Source organism: Rhinatrema bivittatum, chromosome 7 (assembly GCF_901001135.1).
Source record: "Rhinatrema bivittatum chromosome 7, aRhiBiv1.1, whole genome shotgun sequence".
Taxonomy (NCBI): domain Eukaryota; kingdom Metazoa; phylum Chordata; class Amphibia; order Gymnophiona; family Rhinatrematidae; genus Rhinatrema; species Rhinatrema bivittatum.
This window is the reverse complement of record NC_042621.1, coordinates 137,945,438-137,961,368: the sequence shown is the minus strand read 5'-3', so window position 1 is coordinate 137,961,368 and position 15,931 is coordinate 137,945,438. Positions and strand designations below refer to the sequence as shown.

Genomic DNA, 15,931 nt, shown 5'->3' with positions numbered 1-15,931 from the left:
GGCTAGGGCCTTGCAGTCCAGAAGGGAGAGAATATAGTCTTCATGGTTTCATCCGGAAACAGTGCTGATTAGAGAACAAAATGCATATTGCACTGGTTGATGAACCCCTGGCATAGTTGAGATTCCCTGGCGTAGCAGGTGCTGGTATGGGAGGCGTTGGAAAACCCAGGGAGACTGAGGAGTCTAAGCAGGCACTGAGTCACTACATAGAGGCTGCTAGAGCTTTGAGAAAGTACTGCTGGTTCTCCTCTGATGACATCAGGATGCACCCTTTAAGGATTCCCACCACTGGCCCCTTTAAGAGAAAGGCTGTCGGCATGCACGTGTGCTCCTAGGGAAGTGGGGCCAAGCGCGGCAGTGTCCTGCCTCCTTTGCTGAATTTCAGACTGTGGTGACATCCTGCTGCGACTGCAGAGGCCGGGCTGTGGTGTGGGGAGGCTGGATTCTGCCCCAGTGGGGGTAAGAGCGGTGGTCTGCGGGACAAACTCGCGGACTGCTGAGTGCAACAAGTGCAGAAAAACTCAAACTTCTCCAGCAAGAGATGTCAGCCCTCCTTGATGCAAATGCAATGGAACCAGTCCCAATATACTTAGCAAAAGAATACAAGTTTCTACTCCAGCTATTTCTACATTCCAAAGAAAACAGATGATCTTCATCCAATCTTGTACCTCTGAGATCTCGCACACCAGAAGAAAGAAAATTTCAGGATGAACTGTTTAGGGACCATCCTCCCTCTAGATCTCAAAGATGCCCACACACATCCTGATTCAAAAAGCTCACAGAAATTGTCAACATTTCACCATAGCCAATGAACTTCACCCGTATCAAGTTCTCCAGGGTGTTCACAAAATGCCTCCCAGTGATTGCCGCTTATCTAAGAGAGAGCAATGTATTTGGTTTCCATATTTAGATGGCTGGTTTATATGCAGTCTTATTCTATATGACGAACATCCTTCAAACCATAGGATTCATCATCAGTATCCCAACATCCATTATGGATCCAGCTTATATAGTAGACTTCATAGGAGCTTGCCTGGATATCACACAAGGAAAAACATCTCTCCTTCAGTAGAGGGAACATGAGTTGACAAAGATTATTATAATCTTTTTGTATCAGAAACAAGTTTGCCAATTTTTTCACGAAAATCTTGGGCCACATGGTGGCAACAGTATGAGAGACATTCATTGGCATCTGAAGTATCATTAAAACCAGCATATATAACCACTTTCATACAAAGTGAATATATCCAGCGAAGAAATCCAATCATAGTTGGATCCTTCAAATCTGCTGAGTTTTCAATCTTTTTACCAATCTCAGTTTCAAATTACAAAGAAGCTTTGTTCTTAAGAAACTTGATCTCCAAAGTAAAGATTTCTGTACATAAATCATCTAAAGTTGAGTGCAGTATTCATGATTTAAAGTATTCAGTTCCTGGTTAGAAGGGAAAGCAGTGTTGATCCAAATAGACCAGAAACGCGGCTGTGTCGGGTTTTTTCAATCATACCAGATAAGTCAGGACATTCAATAAGCATGCTTTTAAAATAATTTTTGGCACAAAAAAATATTTAAAAGAAAAATATGCAGTTTCACCTATGGTGTATGTGACAATTTAAAAAATATTGGATGGAGGAGGTTTGGTTAATGATTATGCACAGAATGAGTTCACCCATGGGGGTTTAACACTTTAATATATGAAACCCTTCCTCTGTCCTTTTAAAAAAAAAATTTCTTGTTATAAAGGTTGGCACTAGGAGTCAGAAGAGACTCCAGAGCCTATTGTAAAATTATTCTGATTATTGCATGACTCATTCTTTTGAGCACACATAGTGAGCATTGATCACATGGATAAAAGATATCAATGGGGTATTGATTTTTGATTTGATAGCATAGCATAAATTCCCCATAAATTTTGGTGCTTTTGAGTTTTGGTATTATTTACTGCTATACATTCTAATTCTTCCATCTTACTTAGAGTTCTGGCATTAGCATACAAACATTTCAAAGTGTGTTTTTTGTTTGTTTTGGTTTAAAATCATTTGTGGATTTTGTTTAAAATCAGCATTCACACCAGGGGCACTTATTGAAGCTGCTAGGCTTATTCACTTTCTGGGACATTGATGACCTCTTTCTTATTTTTCAGCCAGACAGCTTTTCTTGTAAGCTAGCAGTTTCAGTAAGTGCCTTTGGTGCGAATGAATCATATTTACTGTTCATTGTAAACCGGGGTGATATGTATATTATACAGGAACCTCCGGTATATAAATCCGTTAAATAAATAAATAAATAAATAAATTTATTACTGATTCCCATGATAGATATGCACTTTGCCTTGGGGAGACCATGACATCTTGAGGTACAGAAAGATAACTGCTAGAGGACACCATTTCTGTTGAGAGCTGATGGAAAAGTTCTTTGTGAGAGTTATGTCTAGTGCATTGACATTGGAAAAATTGGCACTGAGGGACCCAGGATCTGCATTGACTGCTGGCAGTGCATCAACATCAGGAGGGCATTGATCCAACTCAACATCGAGCACCCATAGGAGCCATGGAGATAAGCCATTGTCCAGCTGCTGCCATCCAAAGAAAGCCAAAAGATTCCACTTCTTTGGTTCCAGGAGTGAGGAGCTCCAATAAGGAATGGCAAAGGCTAAGAAGTCATAGTCAGTGCTCAATGCCAGAATTGGAGAAATTTTGGTTGCTGCCTTAAATTCCCTGAAGTGTTTCCTTAGAGAGAATAACTTATCCTTGCATTATTCTTGGGAATCTTAATGGACTCCAAGAATCCAGTGTTGCGTTTGGCTGGTTGCGGGTCCGTCCTGCAACTGACTGCTCTTACCTCCAGCCCAGGGTCGAAGGGGGCCCATTAATGTCAAGGCTGTGCATGGGCAACTCGCTGTGCTAGGAACACCACTCAGCTGCGTGGGGTGTCCCTGGGCACATGCACGGCTCAGGTGCATTTAAAGGACATGCGGCAGGAAATCCACTTTGGCACCCATGGATGACATCACAGGCCTTCTCCTATATAAGGCCTGCTCTGTCCTGCCTCAGACGCCCTGACAATTGGTTGAACACCTTGGAGTATCTGATTGCCTCTTTGTTCCTAGTGCTGGTTCCTGCTCCTGTTCCAATGCCTTGTCTTTGTGTTCCTGGTTCATTTCTGTGTCTTTGGAGTACCTATGTTCCTGCCTTGTGGTTCCTCATTCGTTTTCAATGTCTTCCTGCTGTTCTGCCTTGCCTCATCCTCCTGGATTGACTTCTCGGCTTAACCTGGGTTCACATACCTGGCTTTGCCTTTGTTTGGATTCCTGGCTTGACTTCAAATTGCTCCTCAATGACGCTTGAATTCTTCCTGACCACTGCTTGATCTTAGTCTTGTTGATCTCCACCTACCCCTGACCTTGGCCTGCTCTCATCTGTGCTGCCTACCCTGACCACTGCTTGAACTGATCTCGTTCTGTTCCCACTGGCCAACACTACCTTCGGCGATGGATTCAACTCTTCAGAGGCCCGCACTTAAGCCCAGCCAGCTGTGGCACCCGAGGGCTCAACCTAAGGGGAACGAGGATTAGTATTGGTGAAGTTCCTGTTGGGCCTCTGCTCCAGCCAACTTCGCCTGCGAATGGTGAGGGCCTGCAGGGCCCCTCCCTGTGGGTAGTGTCAACCTCACCTCGTTCCAAGGGTCCACTTCTGCAGCATCCAGATGCCAGCCATCGATATTTCTCAAGTGATCCAGGAAGACTTGGCCTTCCCATGTAGTTTTAGCATTGTCATGGTATGCTTCAGACCCTCTCCACTGCCATACCATACAGGAGGAATTCAAATAGGTTGTCGAGGAGGCCTTTCTATCCACTGAGTAGTTGTTATTGTCCACCCTCTTATCCCCATGAACAACAATATTCTCACTCTCATGCCAAACAGCAAAGGGCCCCAAAGCTGTAGTCAGCATTCCAGCCAAAATCTGGAACAGAGTTTTGACTGAATTAGGGAAGGCATAGCCAAGATTCCAGTATTCATGTTGGAGAACTTTTCTGTCAGAGGAAGGATGAGGTTTTACATAACTGATGATCCACAGTATTATCATTAAAAAATTATTTCTCGCTTGCTCTACTGTTCGCAGTGAGTTACATAAAATACAAACAGTAAACGATGATAATCTATCATCTTGTCTTCATGAAAGAATGCTGGACATCAACTATCCTAATAATTCAAATACCTTCCTAAAAAAGTAGGCTTTCAGATGTTTTTTTTAAATGGCTTGTGACAATAAATAAAACTTAATTTGGCAAAGTACAAATTCCAAAGTGTGGGGTTGCAACTGAAAAGGCTCTTTCATGAGCTTCAGTCAAATGGAACAATTTGGGAGATAGAACCTCCAAATGACCTTGTGGACAATGGAGGCAATCTTAAATTTTATCCACCAGATGACAGGGAGCCAGTGACAGTGATGCCTGTGATTAGCGGCCTTCCTGTCTATGCAGCTCCCATTTAAGTTCCCTTAATCTCTGAGAAAGCCAAGGGGCTATACATGGGCGATGGGGATAATACCCTTTCACAAGTCATACCTTGTCAACAGCTGTTGCTAAAGACTCTAACCAGTAAGGATCATCATGATTCAGAAAGGTCAGATTACACAGCCAACAGGAAAGTAACTATTCTAATTCTATATAGCCTCTTTTAAACTGACAGGTTGATGGAACTTTGGACACTTGGATTCTCAGAATTGTAAAGAAGGGATACAGATTATGTCTATTGGAAAGCCTGCCAAATTGCTCACCAAGAAGCTCTTAGTATGCTTCTCAACATCAGGAACTATCCTTTTGGCACATGCTTTGCACCTACTACATTGCAAGTGCAAATATCTGGGTATTTTGCACCTGTGGTTATGTGCACTAGGTGGATTTTCTAAGGGAAACTCTATAAAGTATTTCCCTTTCAAAATTAGCTCTGTAGCCACAGACCTACAACCTCCACAGAGAATCTGAAAATTGTTCCCTTCAAGCCTAATTTGCTGCAAGATTAAATTGCAGGCTGGGTACTACCGTATGTGACTTGGTAAGACATTGCATTTCACATTTTGAGTAATGAAGCACAGCAAGTTTATCTTTAAAATCATATGATTGAATTTGATTTGAAAACATTGGTTTTTAGATGTTGTCATGTTTAACCCAGATTTTGGACTTTTCCTTTGGAGGTAATCAGGTTTAACTCTGATATTATACAACTCCCTTGTAAAACATAAGTTCATGTCACCTCAGCCTGTCTTTACTTTCTTGTTGATTTTTGCAGGTTCGTAGTCACTCGTATTGGCGTATTGAGCCAAGTGAGGGAGTGATTCCACCAGAAGCTGAAATGACACTTACTCTGGTAGCTCAGTTGGATGACACAGTGAAATTTAATGATAAAGTTCAGCTGGCCATTGTAAACAGCAACACCTACACCATCCCAGTCCAGGCTAAAGGAACTGGAAATACCATTAAGACAGACAGACCCTTTATCTCTGGGCTCAATCTTGGAATCCACTTCAGGTAGATTACATCTCCAAATCTCACACTTATATTATTCAGGTTGCTATGACTTATAGAAATGCAGTAACAGATTTTTCAGGTTTACTGCTTGTACTTAATTTATTGAAGTTTTTCCTTATATTTTATTTATATTTTTTTTATTTATTTATTTAGGTGTTTTTATATACAGGGATACGTTGGGAACATCATCTCGGTATATGTTGTTTCACCAAAGCTTTTGCATCTATGACAGCACCTAATGTATTACCAATGTAATTATAACATTCACCAGTTATTTACCATAATTATTTTCTCCTCTTGTGTGATAGTTTTCATGGTGGAGCAGCCCATAGCTCTCCTGAATTTCATTTTTTCTATTGTGCCCAATGGATAGTTGGCAGTTTCTTTAGTAGCCCCAGTTATGGTTGAGAAATATAAACCTTTTCTTCTAAAAGCCGACATTTCCTCCAGATATTATCCCTAATTGCATTACTAGTTAGATTTTGCAATATTTCCTAAGTTTTCTTGAAGTTTTGATGACTCTGATCTTTGTGGGCAGAGCCAGCGCAACCAGGCGGGCATACCATGCATTTGCACAGGACAGCGGCAGTAGAAGCAAGCAGATTCATGGCAGCCTCATTCTCATCTTCCCGAGGCCTGCTTGGCCGATGTACTAAAGAGTGGAGCTCAAGTCAATTAGTTGACGTGCAGCGTCACGGTGGAAAAATGCCTTGGAGAGCATGCCCCTCCCCCTTCTTCTGTCTGCTAGTGAAGCCAGCATTTTTTTTAAAGATTAGATTTCTCTGAGCCTCCCTGAAGCCATGGCTGCTGCATCCAGCAGAGGAGCACAGAGCGGCATCGCAGAACACCTCTGAGCAGCTTGTTTTGATCTAGCTAGTTCCTGCTCTGTACCGCTGGTGCCAGCCTCTGAGAACAGAAGGAGCTATATCAGCAGGGTTAGCAGAATTTATTTCAGGCCTATTTAAGCCTGTAGGGGGGCTTATCTAGCAGAGGAACTGGTCAGAAGAGGAATGGGAGCCTACCTGGATTGTGTGCGTGTGTGTTTGTGTGAATGGGAGCTTGCTTGGGTTGTGTGTGGGTGGGTGGGTGTGTGTTTGTTGTGCGAATAGGAGCCTGCCTGTTTTATGTGTGTGTAGAAATGTTTATGCCATCCTCACTAACTCATGACAAGCTCAAGGTGTAGCCTAGTGGTTAGAGCAGTGTTTGAGTCCTGCTGTTGCTCCTTGTGACTGTGGGTATATCACTTTACCCTCTATTACCTCAGGTACAAGCTTAGATTATAAGCCTGCTTGGTAATAGGGAAATACCTACAATACCTGAAAGTAAACCGATGTGATATCTCAGATTGAATGCAGGTATAAAAAAATCAGGATATCAAATTTTTTCAGGTATGGAGAGTGGGGGATTTTTCCATTCTTATTAGTTTCAATTATTGGGAATTTGATGTCTCTGCTATTTTGAAATATTTTATTGTTGTTTAGAAAAATTATAAACTGTTTATATTTGTTCTTAATTACTGAATGTTATTCTTCTCGGACAAGCAGGATGATAGTCCTTACACATGGGTGACATCATCAGATAGAGCCCAGCATGGAAAACTTTTGTCAAAGTTTCTAGAACTTTCACTGGCACACCGAGCATGCCCAGCAAGCCACTATCCATGTGTCTATGCGGGGTCCCCCTTCAGCCTCTTTCTTTCTGTGAAGTGTTTGTCTCGCGGTTCTGGAACTCTGCTCTTTTGAGTTATTTTTCTTAGTACCTTTCTGTGCTGGGTCCCTCTTCTCCCCATCGGGGCTTCAATAGGGCGGTGTGATAAGTTTCCTTCTTTGCGGTCGATCCCCGACAGTGCCGTTCCTTGGTGACTGCTGATCATTGACCACTCGCCAGCTCTTTTTTCATGGCATCTGTTTTTTCGCAGATGCCTCCAGTGCCCACGGACCATGTCCATTATGGATCCGCATGAGGTTTGTATCCTCTGCCTAGGGGTGTCGCACTATGTCCGGGGGTGTCATCTATGTGGTCAAATGACACCCAAGGATCGTCAGGCTCAATTAGACAAAATGGAGAAGCTCTTCGGATCCAGAAAATCTGATCCTTCAACTCCGGCATCAGGCGACTTGACTCCCAGGGGCCGTGGGTAACCGATGGATGTATGTCCATCGGTGTCTACTCCCCCTCCGGGGCCCTCACAGGAACAAGGGGCTAGAGATAGGCCCTTTACAGTGTCATCATGCTCCAGGACCTCAGGTTCATCTCCATCCTCGGCACCGGGGAAAGACTGGACCGAGTACCGTGGGAAGCCTTGGAAGCAGCAACACCGGTCACCATCATCGCATGGCACCGGACTCAGGGCGGCACCGGTGTCCACCGTGATGCCCCCGAAGGGACCCCTTGGAGAGGAGGCATTGACCTCCATCATACCTGGGAGTCCTAGGCATTCCCCACTGATATCAGTGCCGGGCACCAAGCTTCCCTGGGGCTCTGGGGAGGCTCCAGTGACACCTCTTCTCCTTCAGACCTCGCTTCGGCGGGATTCCAGGAGGAACTGGACAGCACTATGCAACATGCGGTGCTCCGAGCTCTTCAGGGTATTGAATCGTCTGCTTCATCTATACCTCCCCCGGTATCTAAGCCTGCCACTGTGATTTTAGCGCCGCCGCTGGAGAGTCTCAATGTCCTCTTGTGTCTTGCCCACGCAGCCGTTTCCTGTGCCCTGGGGTCTCTCGATACCCCAACGGCCACTTAGTTCTCCTTCCTCTGGAGTCATCCCCATTGTGAGTTGCTCGGAGGATGATGTTTCCTGATCAAGGGAACTGTCAAGGAGTCTGGTACCACGCCCAGTTTTGCCCGGTCCGATCACCGGCCCTTCGGGGACCTCTGTGCCCAAGGCAGTTGGTGCCACCAGTTCCATCGGTGCCATCAGTGCCTTTGGCACCAGGACCAAGAAGCTTGGGCAGGGATCTTCCTCGAAGGCCCCCAGGGTACTTCAGTGAGGAGATGCCCCCTATGATCCCTGGGGGAATGATACTTCAGAGTCTTCTTCACAGGCTTCCAGAGACCTTACCTTAAATCCATCTACTCCAAGGAGAGGCGCCCATCCCCGCCGGAGGATCTGACCTTTGTGCGGGCGATGACTGAGTCCATTTCTTTCCAGCTCCCTATAGAGCAGGATGCCCGCCATAAGATGCTAGAGGTTCTCCAGTTCATTGATGCCGCAAAAGAGGTCTTGGCTATCCCCATCCATGACATATTTAAGGAATTACTTCTCAAGATGTGGGAGCACCCCATCTCGCTGCTTCCAGTGAACTGTAAGACAGACGCAGTCTACTTGGTTCAACCAGCCTTGGGATTTGAGAGGTGTCAGCTCCCGCACCAGTCAGTGGTAGTGGAGTCTGCCTTCAAGAAGGCCAAATGTTCCTGTCTGCACCTCCGGGACGGGAGCACCGGGCATAGGATGCCCTAGGTAGGAAGGTGTACCAGGGCGCAATGTTGATTGCCTGGATTGCTGCCTACCAGCTGTACATGACCCAATACCATCATAACCTCTGGAAGCAGGTTCAGGAGTTGGCCAAACGCCTCCCCCAGCAGCAGGAAGCCTTCCTGGCAGTTGCCCAGAAAGGCTTGGAGTGTGGCAAAAACAAAGTACATTCCACCTATGATGTGTTTGAGACAGCAGCTAGGGTGGTGGTGGTGGGCATTGGGGCCCATAGAATGGCGTGGCTCTGAGCATCAGACCTCCTGCCGGAAATCCAGGATAAGCTCGCAGACCTGCCCTGTACTGGAGAGAACCTGTTTGGAGATAAGGTGCGTGATGCTGTGGCTCAATTGAAAGATCCTCATGAGACCCTACAGCATCTCTCCACCAGTACTTCAGATCCTCCGTCCTCTGTCAGGAAGTCCTCAAGTCAAAGCAGCAGGAGGTCATTTTATCGCCAGAGGAAATATTTTCCTTCGGCCTCGTGTGCTTGCATGCTACAAGTGCATTCTAGAGGTTGTTCTAGACAGCAGCAGACCCCCCAAGGCTCAGCCGGCTCCCCAGCAAAGCACCGATACAGGGTTTTGACTGGCCCCAAGGGAGCATAAGCCCCCTGACTGTACCCTCAACATTAGGGCCCCTGGTTCGGGGTCAGCTATAGTCCATTCAAGACAAATGGCCAGAGATCATCTTGGACCAGTAGGTCCTATCCATCAGCCATCGATGGTATCGGTTAAACTTTCAGTGTGTCCCCACAGACTCCCTCCCTCGCTTCTCTTTGGGTCAGACCCTGCATCAGGAAGTCCTTTGGACAGAGCTCTCTGCCCTTTTAATGGCGGGAGTGTTGGAACCCATCCCGATACATCAGCGGGCACTAGGATTCTACTCCAAATATTTCCTGATTCCAAAGAAAACTGGGGCTATTCCTCATCTTAGATCTGAGGGTCTTAAACAAATATCTGTGAAGAGAAAAGTTCAAGATCGTCTCACTAGACACCCTGATTCCCCTCTTGGAAAGAGGGGCTGGCTTTGCTCCATCTACCTAAAAGACGCGTACACCCACATAGGAATTTTTCCTCACCACAGGAAGTAACTACAGTTCCTTGAGGGCAACAGTCACTTCTAATACAAGGTGTTGTCATTTGGCCTTGCTTAGGCCCCACGGGTCTTCACCAAGTGCCTGGCAATAGTTGGTGCACACTTCTGCTATTGGAGGGTACACATCTTCCCCTACTTGGATGACTGGTTGATCAAGAGCGCTACACATGAAGGGGTGCTTCACACCCTGCACCTAACCATTCAGGTGCTGGAATCCCTCGGGTTTGTTATCAACTACCTGAAATCCTATCTTACCCCGTCAAATCTATTGGACTTCATAGGAGCTTGCCTGGATATGACCCAGGCTCAGGCCTTTCTTCCTCATGACCGAACGCTTGCTCTAGTGTCTCTGGCAAGTATGGTCCACCACAGCCAAAGGGTTTCAACCCAACTGCTGCTTCAGTTACAGGGCCACATGGCCGCATCTGTCCATGCTACCCACTTCGCCCGCATATACATGCAGAGCGCTCAGTGGACCCTGCAGTTGCAGTGGCAGCAAGCCTCCCAGGACTTCAGCGTGTAGGTAAGAGTCACGTCGTCTCTCCAGACCTCCTTGTCATCACCGAAAGTCTGCCCAAGCTGGAGCGGGGGTTTCCCTTTCAGGCCAATCCCCCCCCCCCCCCCCCGTACCAGATTGTACTCACTATGAATGCTTCCACTGTGGGCTAAATGTTATACATCAACAAACAGGGAGGTACCAGATCGCTCCTCCTCTGACAGGAGGCTGTCCAGATTTGGGCCTAGGCTCAGTCCCAGGGAATCCTGCTCCAGGCCATATTTTATTTATTTATTTATTTATTTATTTAAAATTTTTATATACCGACATTCATCCAGGATATCACATCGGTTCACAGTGTAACGCAAATATACGCCATGCATGGCGCTTTACATGGAACAGATAAAACATGTTAACAAGGGAATAAAGGGGTAAGAGAACGTGGGATAAATTGCATTAAATATTAAACAAGAATTGCAAATATATACATATGTACAATGTTGAGAGAACAGAGAGAAAAGGGATTTGGGAATATTAGGGGGGGAGGGGGGAGTGGAGAGCAGAGGGGGGAGAAGAGGGGAGAAGGGGGCGGAAAGAAGAAGGATGGGGCAAAAGTGGGGTACCGAAAGGGGGGCGGTGGAAAGGCAGGGTGGAGATTAGGTGTATGCTTTGGCAAATAGCCAGGTCTTAAGCTTCCGCTTGAAGGATTTCAGGCATTCCTCTTGCCGTAGTTCAACTGGCATTGTGTTCCAAAGGGTCGGCCCGGCGATGGATAGTGCACGGGCTCTTGTGGAGGTTAGTTTGTGGAGTTTGGGAGAGGGGATAGGCATGGTTGCGAGATGTGCATGTCTGGTAGGCTTATTGGACTGGTGTAAGCGGAAGGATTCATTGAACCAGTTCATTTCAGGATTGTATAAAGCCTTGTGGATGAGAGAGAGTGCCTTATATTGTATACGGGATGCTATTGGGAGCCAATGAAGATCTTTTAGAACAGGTGTAATATGGTCATGTTTGCGTAGGTTGGTCAAGATTCGGGCTGTTGTGTTTTGCAGAATTTGAATGGGATGAATGGCGTTGTTAGGAAGGCCGAGGAGCAGGGAGTTGCAGTAGTCTGTTTTGGCAAAGATAGTGGTTTGAAGCACTGTCCGGAAATCAGGGGCATGCAGTAAGGGTTTAAGTTTTTTCAGTGTATGGAGTTTAAAGAAACCATCTTTAAGTATATTGTTGATAAATTTCTTCAGGGTAAAGTGCCCGTCGAGGATGATTCCCAGATCACGGACTTGTTGGGCAAATTTGAACTGTGATAGAGGGGGGAGGATCGAGTGGTTGGGGGGTGAGATGAGCATGATTTCAGTTTTAGTTGTGTTAAGGGCTAGGTGGATGGAAGAGAGGAGATTGTTTATGGATTGGAGGGTATCATTCCAGAAATCCATGGTTTTCGAAAGGGAGTCAGTGATGGGTATGAGCAGCTGAACATCATCAGCGTAAATGTAATGGGGGAGATTTAGGCTAGAAAGGAAGTAGCAGAGGGGAAGGATGTAAATATTGAAGAGGGTAGAGGAGAGGGATGATCCCTGAGGGACACCTTGATTAAGGGGGATGGCATTGGATACATGATTGCCTAGCTGAATTTTGTAGTCTCTGTTGCTGAGGTAGGATTTGAACCAGTTGTGGGCAACACCTGTAATGCCTATTTCAGTTAGGCGCTGTAGAAGAATGGGATGGCTGACGGTGTCAAATGCGGATGAGATGTCAAGGAAGGCAAGTATGTATGATTGTCCTTTCTCAAATCCTTTAATAATGTGGTCAGTCAGTGAAAGTAATAGAGTCTCCGTGCTGTGAGATTTACGAAAGCCAAATTGTGCGGGGGCAAGAATGTGATTGTCTTCAAGGTATTCTGTCAGTTGCTTGTTGACAGTTTTTTCAAGGAGTTTAGCGATGAATGGAAGGTTAGAAATAGGGCGATAATTGGCTAGATCAGAAGGGTCTAGTTTGGGTTTCTTGAGGATCGGTTTGACAATAGCCTGTTTCAGGGGGAGCGGTACCTGTCCAGAGTTAATGGATAGGTTGATAATGTTTGTTAAAGGTTTAGCAATAATATTGGGTATTGTGAGGAGATGTTTTGTGGGTATGGTGTCAGATGGGTGCGTGGAAGGTTTGGCTTTTTTGATAAAGGTTTCAATTTCTAATGTTGAGGTGCAGTCTAGAGAGGATAGAACTGTGGTATTTTTGCTAGTCATTGTATGGATGAGATCAGGTTCGACGAGGTTGATGGGAATAGCAGAGGAGGGGAACTTTGATATTAACTTATATCTGGCCAGAACGGAGAATGTAGTGGCGGATCAGCTGAGTCGAGTGTTCAATCCCCACGAGTGGTCCCTGGATCAAACAGTGGTGGATCGAATTTTCTGCCTATGGGGGATTCCAGAGGTGGACCTTTTTGCCTCCCCTTGCAACAAGGTGAGCACCTTTTGTTCCCTGTACAGGGAGTCCTGAAGGCCAGCTTCAGATGCCTTTGCCCACCATTTGGGCATGGGCCTTCTGCATGCAGAAGCTCCACCAGGACAGGGAGACCATGATTCTTATCGCCCCCTGGTGGCCGAGACAGATTTGGCTCCTGATCCTTCAGGACCACTCGGTCAGGGAACTGATTGGTCTGGGAACATCTTCCGACCTGGTCATCAGTTATAGCTGTAATATAATGGTTAGCCTAGGTGTTTTTTACCAAATGTGCTAGCACTTTTCCGGCTTCATTTGCTTGCAGGTGAGACCAAAAGCAAGCTTGGGTCAAAGGCAGGTGGCATTCAAGGATATTGAGTAGGCAGGCTGTGGTCAATACTGGGTATCCGTCCAAGGGAAGGCGGGACAGATAGGCAAGGCAGGAAGGCGAGGAGCAGAATAGGCAGGCAGTTAAGGAGATGTGGAATACGGGAGAACTGACCACAAAAACTGAAGAGATTTAAAGAAGATCTTTGGAACTGAAGACAAGACGAAAACCAGGAACTTGGGATCACTGAGACAACTCACACTACATAGGCTGTAGAGTTGCCAAATCAAAGATTGCAGGGAAAAAGGGTGTTTTATAAGCCGAGACTTGTGATGTCATTCGAGGGTACTGTGGGAGATTTCCTGCCATGGGCCCTTTAAGTTAGTGCATGTTGGGCGTGCTCGTGCCTAGGGGCAGCCATGAGAGAAGCCAGCGGTGTCCCTCCTAACGTCCGTTGGGCCTGTTATAATGCGGCAGCCTGCCACATGTCTGCCCTGGAGATCTTCGGCTGTGTCATGGATTAGCGATAGTGGCTTGGGGCTGAAGGTAAGTGCAGTGGTTCACAGGGAAAACCCACGGACTGCCAAACGCAACACTTAGTCAGCTAACTGGATTCATCCCAGAATGCCCTTGCCCAGGCCCTGATCTAGACAGATAACTTTTTAATCAGTTAAACAGTTATCTGACTATCTCAGGGCTGGTCAGCACACTGGAAATTTTAAATCCCGCTATTTGTCCATATAAGTCTGAAGTAAGCTGATCATATGGTTCTGAATATGGACTTCATCCTTTCTCGAAGAAAGAAGAGAACTTGGAGAATATGATAGAAACATTCAAACATCTATCAGGTTTTAAGGTACTATTAGCATTTTCAGTAAAATGAGGACAGGGTAGGGATCATCATATGAAGTTGGAAATAGTAAGGTTCAGAAGGAATATAAGAATGTATTTCTTCACTGAGTGGGTGTTAGACACATGGTACAGATTTGTAGCACAGATGTCAGGAGCATAAACAGTATGCAAATACAGTGGAACCCTCCAAAAACATCAAATGGTAATAAAAACTGAACATGTCTTATGGAATTTAGGTATGATCATACTAATAAAAACTGAACATGTCTTATGGAATTTAGGTATGATCATACATTTACTGAAAAGTGTTCATGCAAATTAATCAAAATAATCATCTGATACCTTTTTTTGATTATGTGTAAATAATATAACAATTGTGGTGCTGTATGAAGGCGAATGTGGGTAAAGAGGTATGGCCTAATTGAAAAATGTGCTCAAAATAGCTAGAATTATGCTTAGGTTTTCATGACATGCATGGTCCTGATATTCAGCACCACTTAGCCAGATAAGTGATGACTTTTCTGGCTAAATAGAGGCTGCTGAATATCCAGCTGCACTGAGCGGCCGCCACTTAGCTGGATAACTACTTTTCTAGATAAGTAGTTAACTGGCTAAGTGATGGGCAGGATAGGGGCATAACATGGAGGAGCTACTTATCTGGCTAACTTACAAGGTCATTCATCAAATCGCGTTAGGGCATTATTGTGGGTGTTAGCCATAATGCCCGTGATAAAAAAAATGTATTGCGAGATGCATATGCAAATTTTTAAAATGTAGTCAAGAGGGAGGAGTTTATGAAAATGAGGAATGCTTCTCATTGTGTGCGATAGCATAACACACGTTATCACCAGAAATAACTAAACCTTTTTTCATGGTGCTATGCCCGAACTGGGATTTATGCTAAATATTAGATATGTGCATTCGTTTTTGCTGAATTGGAAAATTTCAACAAAATTGTCCAATTCGGCATGGATTGGAGGACCCAAAAAAAATTGGGTTTTCCCCAAAATTTCGGGGAACAATCATTTTTCGGGTTAGCGTGGGAGGGAGGGGCACATTTATTTTAAAAAAAACAAACAAAACCCCACCCCAACCCTTCAAATTTACTTAATTACGACCCCCCCCCCCCCCAAAACTTGCTTAAAGTCCCTGGTGGTCCAGCGGGGTCCCAGGAGCGATCTCCCACTCTCGGGCCGTCGGCTGGCAGTAAACAAAATGGCATCGGTGGCCCTTTGCCCTTACCATGTGTCAGGGGCTACCGGTGCCATTGGTCGGCCCCTGTCACATGGTAGGAGCAATGGACGGGAGTGAGAAGCCTGTATATGTAAGATAGAACATGGGAATGGGAAGCCTGTGTGTGTGTGTGTGTGTGTGTGTGTGTGTGTGTGTGTGTGTGCATGAGAGAGAGAGACTGTTCAGGAAGGTGACTGGTGTGTGTGTGTGTGTATAAGAGAAAGATTGGTCAGGAGATGATTGGTGTGTGAGAGACAAAAACTGGTATGCGAGTGTGACTGGTATGTGTGTGTGTGTGTGTGTGAGAGAGAAAATGATTATGGGAATGAGAAGCCTGTGCATGTGGCGAAAACTATCATAGGAGTAAGATGGATGTGTGTGAGACACAGCATGGGAGTGAAAAGCCTGTATTTATTTATTTATTTGCTTTTATATACCGACATTCATTGGGCAATATCACATCGGTTTACATTTTAACTCAA

At 45.4% G+C, this 15,931-nt stretch overlaps 1 protein-coding gene across 1 annotated transcript in view; it reads left to right on the top strand.

Annotated features, from left to right (window-relative positions):
- The window catches only part of HYDIN (HYDIN axonemal central pair apparatus protein), a 1,819,717-nt gene that overhangs the window by 476,761 nt on the left and 1,327,025 nt on the right, over positions 1 to 15,931 (top strand). The window contains exon 19 of the mRNA XM_029609235.1: positions 5,290 to 5,528. Coding sequence (XP_029465095.1) covers positions 5,290 to 5,528 — 239 coding nt within the window. The remainder of the gene's footprint in view (positions 1 to 5,289; positions 5,529 to 15,931) is intronic.